The sequence below is a fragment of the Malurus melanocephalus genome, unplaced genomic scaffold (genome assembly GCF_030028575.1).
Source record: "Malurus melanocephalus ecotype Western Australia unplaced genomic scaffold, MMel_1.1 scaffold_148, whole genome shotgun sequence".
NCBI lineage: Eukaryota > Metazoa > Chordata > Aves > Passeriformes > Maluridae > Malurus > Malurus melanocephalus.
In genome coordinates, this window is record NW_026623380.1 from 1,367,176 (window position 1) to 1,377,812 (window position 10,637).

Below are 10,637 nucleotides of genomic sequence, written 5' to 3' on the forward strand. Positions count from 1 at the left end.
ACATAGTCAAGAGAACAGAAAAGAAGAGCACTAATCAGTGTGTCCTGTGCTCTTCTTTGTAGTCCCAGCGCCGTGTTACATTTCACCTCCCTGATGGCTCCCAGGAAAGCTGCAGTGACAGTGGTCTGGGAGACCACGAGCCAGTGGGTGGTGGAACCCTGATCTCACACCCTCTCCCTCTGGTTCAGCCGCAGGACGAATTCTACGACCAGGCTTCACCGGACAAGAGGACTGAAGCTGATGGCAATTCTGACCCCAACTCGGGTGAGTCACTGTCACTRCTCTGCTTGTCTGAGTTGCTTTGCTGACTTGGTTGCATTCTGTTTCCACCCTTTGAGCTTTGCAAAGGCTAAGATTAGAGATATTTTTAAGCACATGCATGAATATTTGGTCATATTAGCTCGTAAGGATTGTTTGGAAATGACGTAGTTTGCCTGAAGTGCGTCGTGTTGTAATTTGACTCTGGAAACAAAAGTATATCAGTAGAATAAATAGCTTCATACTAATTGCAGGGTAAGGCCAGCTGGGGAGAAGGATGTCTTACAAGGTAGCAAGTTTTTTTTGGTGCTTGCAGTGCTGTAGCTATTTAGCTTTAGACTTTGCTTAAGGAAAGTCATTCTAAATATCAATTTAAAGTTCAAGGACATGGAGGTTGCACTGTCTTTTAGAGTAACATAGAAATCAGTAAAGCAGTGAAGCCCTGAAAAATTGAAAGAACGCAAATTTCTTAACACTCCTATAATTCCCCTTTCTAAAATCAAGAATCATAGGGTTTCCTTGTTAGGTTGGAATGGCATGATATTTTGGAACCGTCAGATACAGGTTTTCATAAAAATTTTAAGAATTAATTATTTGATATGGGAACTTCTGCCTTTCTATTCTTTCCTTCTCYGTAATATGTTTACATTATTGCTGTGGTTTTGTGAGAGCACTAAAAATCAAAGCAAGATCTTTGATGTGACCAGTATTTTGGCATTGGAATGTGGAATGCAGAGACTTAGACCTACTGAAAATGGGAAAGGGGAAGCAGCATACTCTTAGGCTTCTTGTTTTTGGTCTAAAATGTGGAGGCAGAGGTTAAAAGTCTTATCTGTGCTCTTGGAAGGTAATTGAACCTGAGTTCTCTTGTATCCCAGGAGTATAGAAATAAGAATTAGTTTTTGTCTTTGGCATTTCTCCCTTTTGTATAGATGATTAAGTTGTCACTGGGCCTGTACAAACCAGGAGAGAAGGTGGCCTTGGGATCTGATGAACAATATTAAGGTCCATCTTCTCATTTGGGCAGAGCTGGATTTGAATGATGACATTTACATCATGGCAGATGACAACATGAACTGTGGAATATTGACTTTGGAAATATTTCTCTCATATTTTAATGGAAAGACCAAGAGGTTCTGTTGGATGAAACTCTACAAAGAAAAAATTTGAAATGTTTTACTGTCTGAGAGTTGCATTCTGTTTTTTTCCCCTCTGTTTTCCTTTTCCCTTTCTTTTCCTTTTTTTTTTTTTTTTTTTTTTTTTTTTTTTTTTTTTTTTTTTTTTTTTTTTTTTTTTTTTCCCCAGGATATGACACCTGCATTTTATTTTCTTTACCAAAACAGAAATGTTTCTGGAACTATGATGTTAAACCCTTAATCTGTAGAAATACAAAGAATGATAAAAGAACAGCAGCTATGAATGGATTGACTTTGGGAGCAAGAATGTGTGTCTGCTTAAGCAAGCAAGGAGCTTAAGTGGAATTATCCGGTTAATTCTCTGACCACGTATGAGACTTGTGAAAGATTTAACAACATCAGAGAGGAGTTTTCAAGGCAGCCGTGCATGTTGGCACTGTCACATTGGCTTCACAGACTCTGAATTGTACGTCTCTTCAAAACACAGCATTAAAATACAGGAGAGTTAGGAAAAAAAAAAAGCTTAGTAAACTTCATAGCTAGTTATTAAAAGTGTAGTTTTGGAAATTTTGTGTTAAACACATTTTCCAAACAGAATATATTAATCATGATCATCTATTCATACCTAATATAGACACTAATAGAAGATTAGTCATAATGAGTAAGTATTATTAAAAGCTATATGAAAAGTTTTAATGTGTTTGTGGTTACACCTGATTTCACCTTAGGGAATTAAATTTGTGTCAAATTTATGAAAATCTAACTATCAAGCTGTACTGATGATTACTGAAGTATTGAAGTATAGTGTTTTTTGCTTTTTATCAAACATTGAAACAGTACATTCCACATCTCATCAAATCTCACAAAGTAAGTAGGGAATGATATGGTCAGTACTGTGACGGAAATTTTCCTATGAAATTCCAGGCTATGATGGGAGTGATGCTGCTCATTACATGGATTTAATTTTCATATTGTGTTCACTATCAAGCTACTGCCTAGGCACTCTGTTTAAAGTTATTTTGCTACTGAAGCACAAGTTTTTGGATGGGACGTGAAATGAGATTTAAAGCAGTTTGTGGTTATTGAAGATCCTGTGGCAATTTTCAGAAGAGAAAAATGCTATCTGAAATTGAGCAGTTACTTTGTGGATATTTACATGTGTTCATGGTTAAAATAACTGATGTAGTGTCATTTGAACACTGTATTATTTGACACTCCTAAGCTGAACTTCTACTTTATTACAGTGAAATGTTCCATAATTGTATTTAACTGTAGAGGTAGTTTCATTCAAGTGGTGATTTAAGGGATTGCTGGTTATGAAAATACTTAGGACATGCTAAGGTGGAAGATACAACTATAAAGTAAGGAAAAAGTCCTGGTGGAGAATTGTAGTATCATCATGTACGTGTACTGCTATCAGTTTTGGATGATAAATGTTGCATAATAATATTTTTTATTTTAAATGGTTCAACTGAAGAGAAAAAACAGTGTTTATGGGAATGTTTGCAAATGACCTCTACACAAAAAAATACTGATTTGTTCCACAGTATTTTATGAAAGTTAATGCTAAGTAAAAGTTTGCTTCAGCTCATGAGAATGTGATGTTAATCTTGATAGTAAAGTCCTTGCCTCATGCAGAGAGCAATTTTGGTTAATGACTTTAATGCTCAGTGAATTGTGTGGGTTATTACTGTACACTGTGAAGTTATGTGAATAAAAATACAGCTGTTGTTTCTCAAAATTATGTTGCTATTTTAATTATATTTGAASAGTGACCAAGGCCCAGATCTTCAAAATCTGAAGTATAGGGGGAAAAAAGTGCTCAAAGTCTTGCTAACTTGTTATACAAAAGTATGAGAAACCTTATTGCCATATTTACTTGCAGTCATTAGCTTGCACAGAGACACAAGAACTACAATTACATGATTTAATGAAATAAACATACACAGTGAGAGTACATTCATCTGGCTAATCTAGAAACAGAAATCTCTCACACCAGGTGAAACTGAAATGAAGAGAGAAGCAAAATATTAGCATGGTCAGCCACACGCTGTCACTGTGGTTATGAGAGAAACGCAGCAAGGTAGAAATACAAAGTCTTTTATAATGATATGTAAAGTTTTGATTGCATCACTGAAATCTGTCTTCTTTATTTAGAGTCTTTAATTTCAAGGGTTGTATTCATTTTGCTAAGATATATTTTCCAATTCACTATTGTTAATTGATCAGTATCAATAGTCRGAGAAGCTTGATGTTAACCTGTCAATTGCAACTTCCTTATAGTTTACCTTTGTCTCATTTGCAGCTTGATACATTTGATATCTATAAAAAGGAAGATAATCCAAAGAGCTATCATCTGATTCAAGATCTTTACCTTTTAGTATATCAGTTAAGAATTTAGAAAACATTCCAGTTTCTTTAGTATTCTAAAAAAAAAAAAAAAAAAGTTATTGTAAAATTGTATTTACTTATACTACTTTATAGTGTTTTTTATTACCCAAATTCCTGCTTTCTAATGGTTTTAAATGTGCATGTCAAGTAGTGTACTTTTAACATAAACATCTTCATCATCAGTTCCATTAAAACTGTACAGCTCTCTGATGTATTTTGATGTGAATTGTATCTTCAGATATCGCTCAAAAAACTCCAGTGATTTTATTCTCCAGAAAGTCGGGTGCAGAATGTTATGTTTCATTACTATAAGTGTGTTTTTCATCAGTGTGAAAAAACAACCCACCTTAGTAGGGGCAAATTCTTCTTTCACTGTGGTTTAGTAAAGGTTGTCAGGGGCTTAAATTTAAACTGGAATTGTTAATGTGTCTAAGAGTYGCATGCAGCAGAGCTGTGCAATAGGACTGTATGAAGTAAAAATGTGCCTCCTAGTGTAAAGAAGGGGGAAAATGCATTTTCATGTAAATGCTTGATAAATCACATTTTGATAGCTGCAAGCTGTGGATGTGATTCATTTTTCTTCAAAGAGATAAAGAGGAATAGCATATATTTAGTGGAGTCTTAGTACTGCTCTAGGGAGAAAGCCTACTACACACTGTGGATGAATCTATGCAATAATTCCAATGGTTTAAAACCAGACAGAAATATAATATTTATGTCTTCTGATACATGTTTATGAAGCTAAGTAAATGCTTGCCTAATTTTACATCTCATTAATAAGTARTATCAATATATGTTACATACACAAAGTAATAGCTTTGTAAAAACATGGAGCTGTAGAAAAAATTGTAACGAACCCACTGATTTGAAGATCTTGTTTTTATTTAGGAAAATTAAATARAATATTCTATTATGTCCTATGTTACTTCCAAAGAAATTCCATATTCTTGGAAATAGTGTTATAATGCWGTGTTTTAATAATAATGTTTGTGGATAGCTTTTTTATCTTCAGTACAATAGAAACTGTGTGCTTAAATTTGGCTGATAAATACTTGAGTTACCACATTTGAATAAATCTAATACTATGGCAGTTTAGTCAAGTAATGTCACGGGTGTTAAATGATACTCTAATTCCAGTAATGAGTAGGAATATCTATGTGGCAGTGGTTTAATTATGATTAAAGTTCAGGGTAATGGAAAGACTGCCTTGTATTACACTTGGTCATATGATAGTGTCCCATGTGGAGAAGTTAAGCCTGTCATGCTAAGAGCTTTGGTTTTACTGTGTCACTATCATTACAYCCAGTGGGTGATGATGGTTTAACCTTGTGGGCATACCCTCTGCTTAATCCTGTCTTCCATTTTGCTGCGTCAAAAGTTTCTTATTTGGCAATACTGGAGTAGTCCATAGCTGAATAGCCTAAGGTGTAGGAAGAAATGCTACTCTGTTAATGCCTAGCTSTAGATAATTTGCTGGCCATAGTTATTCTTGTATATTCTTATTATAATATGGAACTATAAGCACTAAAATAAGAACATTTGCCTTTGAGACATATCCTCTATTTCATTAAACACAAGTTCATACCTCACACAGAATCTAACATTGTCATATTTAGCTACAGGCAAGCAGGAGTAAGAAAAACTGGAGTCAGGTTGGTGAATTAGCCTACAGAAGAGCTAAAAAATATACTGAAGTCTGAATTCAAGCTTAGCCCATGCATTTATTTCTTTAAAAAGATAAATAAAATCTGAGAGGCGTAGGAAGTGTTGCTATCTCTTTACCTCTCTTTGCTGCCTCATTGCAGTGAGGGTTTTAAAATTGTCTTTGGTTTAGAAAAGCCACTGTGCCACATCTGTTCCTATTTTAACTTTTCCTCCACACACCAAAGCTAATTGGAGGGCAAACCAGGAGGCCACAGCCATTGAATGAGCAGTGGGAGGTGAACTTCTCCCGTTAATTCTCCAAGAGGAACATCTCACTTGTCAAAACTTCCTAGCTGCTGCAGCCATCTGAGATGAGAGCTTGCAGGTCCTCAGCGGTGAGCTGGAAAGCGTACATGGGACATGGGGACTGTGAAAAGAGGTAGAGGATTAAATAAAAGGGAAGCTTGGATATGAGATGAAGGCTGATGCCTTTGGCTGCCTTCACTGATGATACCTGGGCCAGCCTAAACCCACAGATGCTTTTGCCAGTGGTGTAGGTTAAAACAAGAGACTGATTTAAGTGATTACGAGGTTTTTTTCTTTTAAGTATTTTTCTACTCCCAAGACTTTTCTTCATATCACAGCAAGCCCAGACCTACCTTGGGCATTAACAGACTTTTTAAAGTTTCACAGTGGTATCATTATCTCATCAAACTTTTACCACAGCATAATGCTTAGTATTTCACACAACTTTTCTGAAATCAAACCGATACTTTAAAATAGTCCAGTGRTTTATTTCACTGGTGTTTGATTACATATTTTATATGGATTTACATTGCAAGGTTGTGGGGAGAGGGGGTGCAGAAGGTGCTTTTTCAAGAAGATACCAGAGACTGCACCCCATGTTTGACAAAGCCAATAAAACAGACCCATTGCTGCCCAAAGATGCACAGCAGCTGGGGAAAAGGAGCAAGAAAAATGTGAGGGAAACAAACCTGCAGACACTAAGGGCCATGAAGAAGGACAGCATGCTTCAGGCACCAAATAGAATCCCTCTGAGCTTGTGGAGAAGACCATGGTGCCCCCAGCAGCTGATGGAGCATGTAGGGATGCCCAGAAGGAGGTCGCAGTCCATGAAGGGCTCATGCAGGAGCAGGAACGGTGGCCCCTGGGGAACCCACTGGAGCAGTCTGTTCTTGAAGGCTCACGCCCTGTGGAAGGGACCCATACTGAAGCAGTTAATGAAGAACTGTATTGCTTGGAAAGGACCCCATGTTGAAGCAGGGAGAGAGTGTGGTGAGGAAGGAGCAGCAGGTACGAAGTTTTCCCAGCTGACTGCAACTCCCACTCTGTATCCCTTACACCACTTAGTGGCAGGGGCAAGTTGGGGAGGAGCCAGAAGAGGAGAGTATGAAAGAATGAATTTGAGCCTGGGAAGAAGGGAAGGGTGGGGAGTGGGAAAGGTGTTTTTAGTTTTGTTTTTCCTATTTTTAACAATTRCACTCTTTTTTTAATGATGATAAATTAATCTTCCCCAGGCTGAGTCAGTTCTGCCTGTGATGGYAACTGGTGAGTGATCTCCCTGTCCTTATCTCAACCCTTTTTTGTCTCATTTTCTTCCTGTCTTGCTGAGAAGGGGGAGTGATAGAGCAGCTTGGTAGGCACCTTGGTTGGCAGCAGCCAAGGTTAACCCACCAGAATATTAAAGCTGATATTGTATTCTCAGTCTCAAAGCATTTATTTTCAGTTTCTAGCTCTTGTCTGTGTGACTGTACCACCCTTTGTCATTGTGAAATCTGTGACTTCCAGAAGTGCAAGGATATTTTGAGGCCCAAGGGACTGTTTTGACTAGTACAGCATCCTGCATAATACAAATCAGAAATCCTAGCCAATAACATTAGAAAGCATGTGTTTTCTGCTGGTATCTRCAGCATGTGTTACAGAATGTTTCGTTGATTTAATGATCTTCAGTGACAGAGGAAATAGTACTACWTTGCCTACTGACTTCAACTGAATCAGCCTTTTATTTGATAAACAGGTGTTTTGTGTCCATAGTTCAGATGCAGTACACAAGTCTTCTAGAATCTGTAATAAATTGGTTTATTCGTAGTAGTATTTTGAATGTTGCAATGTTTTGTTCTTAAGCACCTTTTTCCTCTTTRTTTTAATCAAAAGTTTCAATTTAAATATTCAGAATAAGAAAAAATAAAACATAGGTCTTCTAAATTGCAGACTTTTAAAATCAGTTTTTCTCTTAATCAGTTTTAGTTTTACCTAATTGAGTTTTTTTCCTGTCTCATTAACATGCTGTTTGACTRTACTTTTTAGCAATAGAACAGCAACAGATTTTTCTATTATTTAAAGACTTTCCATGGGAAATTAAAGTAAAAAGCAGAACTGAACACACATATCTTTAATCATCATGAAATATATTARAAAGGCTTTATTAGCCTGCTAAATGCTCTATCACCTAACTGTATTTAAGACAATTCACYTTTTAAATGTGTGGTAGTGTGATTATGGCAGAAATATTTATTTTACATTTTTGAGGTTGCTTTTCCTGAAATTCAGAGAAAGTTTTTGTTGCCAGTTATGACTGTTTGTTACCTTGATATTACAACTAATTTCCGAGTGTTTCATATTCTTTTACTAATGGAGTGTTAGCAGTACAACTTCTATTCACAATGGCAAGTTGACTAGAAGAAAGATTATATTTGTGAGAATAAAAGTGTTGAATTTAGCATGGTGTTGTTAATTTCAGCATTTAAGTGGTGACCAATTTTAAGTAGAATTAGACTTGTTTATGGCTGCAGTGARAGGAATAACTTCATGCAGGAAGAATTGCGCTTACGCAGACTTGGGCCTGACAAGTAGAAAACAGCTTTGCAGTAAGAGAACTGGGAATCCTGCTGGATAGAAAATTAGTCATGAGCCAGAAAGACACCATTGAAAGCAACCTCCTGAACTGCRTTAGCAGCGATGCTGCCAGCAAGCTGACGGGAAGGACCCTTTCTCTCTACTCAGCACTGGCRAGACACATTTCAAGTGCCAAGTCCAGTGCTGATTTTACCAGTATGGAAGGGAAATGGAAATATGGACTGAGTCCAGCWAAGGACCACAAAGATTATTAAGGTATTAGAGCATCTGTCACATGGGGAGATGCTGAGAGAACTGTGACTGTTTGTCCTGGAGAAGGGAAGGCTTAGGAAGGATCTGATTAATGTGTGCAAATACCTGATGTGGTGGGGGAAGGAGAGTAGAGAGAGCACCAGACTTTTCTCAGTAGTRTACCAAATTAAAGAAGGTAGACTGGGCACAAACTGAAATACAGAGAAGTTTCTCGAAACATAAGGAAAAAAAAAACCCACCACATTTTCTTGCTATTGGAGGAACAGACCTCTGCACCAGGTTTCCTACAGAGATTGTGGAGTCTCCATGGTTGTTTTGAAAATCAAACAGGATGTGATTCTAGTTGAGTCAGGGTAACTCCCTGACTTGAGCAGGGAGGTTGGACTAAACAATCTGCAGACTTCCCTTCCAAGCTTAACTATTCTATGTCCTATAAATTAATGAAGTTTGTCTTGCATAAGTTTGTCTTGTCTGTGCAATATAGATGTAAAGAATAAAGAAAAGAAAAATCTGTGTTCTCAAAGGTAAATGAATTATAAACTTTTAATTATGGTAGGATAATTAAGGTTTTAATATTATACACAGTATAGAAATCAAACACAAGTAGGTACAACCCAAGTTACTGGTTTCTTTTCCAGTTTAGCTCATGAGGTAGATATCTGAAATGGGTCAAGTAAATTTCATAAAGAAATGCCTTTATCCTTCCATAGGTTATGAATGAAGGCTGTAGGAAGTAATCAAGTAATACCCATGTTAGTTCCAGAAATTAATGATGAACTCCACTCCACATTATAAACTCTGAATTTGGATGCTTACATGTAGAAAACKAAAATTTTATCCTAAACTCCCTTTTTAATTTATTGAGCACAAAAGCTTTCATTTAAATTTGGTACCTAAACCAGGTTGGCTAAATGTCACTTGAGTCCATTTACCATATTTGTATTGAGTATAATAGGAGCATCCAAAGACATTTTGGATGAAATTTAGCTCCAGAATATATATGTGTAGGACGCGAACAATTTGTTATACATAGGTGTTTGGTTGAGCACCTTGATGTCACCTACTTCTTGTTAATTGCACTTCCTTCCTTCCTGTTTGGCATCCACATGCAAACATCTTGGGTACCGCAGGATATTTCTGAACTGCCATTGCAYGCTGATGGTTAACAGGAGGAGTGAGGTTTAGGTTGAGATTCATTCAGAAAGGCATGAGTACAGGTTCCTTGTGTGTAACCTCGTGGTGTATCGTGATTCATTCAGATGTGAATGGGAGGTAGCTGTGATTAATCTGAGGTGCAGGTGTAGTTCAGCAGAGACCTCAATTATCCAGAGACCCAGTCAGTTACTAAACTGAATGATGCGTACTAGATGTGTCTACTTTAATGTGAGAGGCATAGTTTTGCAGACTATTGGCTGGACTCACATTGCGTATAGGGGAAGCTTAGACACCTAAATTTAGCTGAATCCCACAAATCCAACTTTCTGTGCAAGATGAATCTCAACTGTTCTTGTTGCTAAGGGAATATTCATATTCTTTGGGAGATTTATCAGTCTTTCCTACCTATCTGCACATAACCTTTTTCAAAGGAGTTGAACATTTTTAAGTTTCATGCCTCATTTCTTACAGTACTAATTAAATAAAAATACCAATTGTACACCTTCTTCTTCCTTTTTTTTCCTCTCTTTTTTTTTTTTCTTTTTCTGATATAAATGAAATTAAAACATCCTACCTTTTAAAAGCATTGTTCTAAAGAAAGATCTCTAATAATAGTTTCTGTTCTGTAGTCAGTTTTCCTTTCTCCAAACAACCATCAAATATTGACTGGAAAGTATTACACGTGTCATGCCATTTTGAAAATTAATATGTTGAAGTACAGATGATGCATTTTAACTCTCTCTTTAAGAATATCCATGTGGGACATTCACAGAATCCAGAAGTTCCTTCCTTAAAGCAAATACTTTTGTAAGATATGCTTTCTGGAAGGAAATCTGWTCCTTTAGAAGAAAAGGAAATGTTTTCTTAAGTAATAACCTTATATGAAAGTGTCTTCAGGTTTGACCTAGATTTGCCCAAAGACTT

The 10,637-nt window shown here is 36.7% G+C and overlaps 1 protein-coding gene across 3 annotated transcripts in view; it reads left to right on the plus strand.

Moving 5' to 3' along the window:
* PCDH9 (protocadherin 9) overlaps window positions 1-10,637 on the plus strand; it is a 663,031-nt gene that overhangs the window by 429,587 nt on the left and 222,807 nt on the right. For 2 of the 3 annotated variants that reach the window (XM_057371515.1, XM_057371516.1), the window contains one exon: window positions 63-264. In XM_057371515.1, the coding sequence (XP_057227498.1) occupies window positions 63-264 (202 nt within the window). The remainder of the gene's footprint in view (window positions 1-62; window positions 265-10,637) is intronic. The other variant, XM_057371517.1, reaches the window with a different exon arrangement.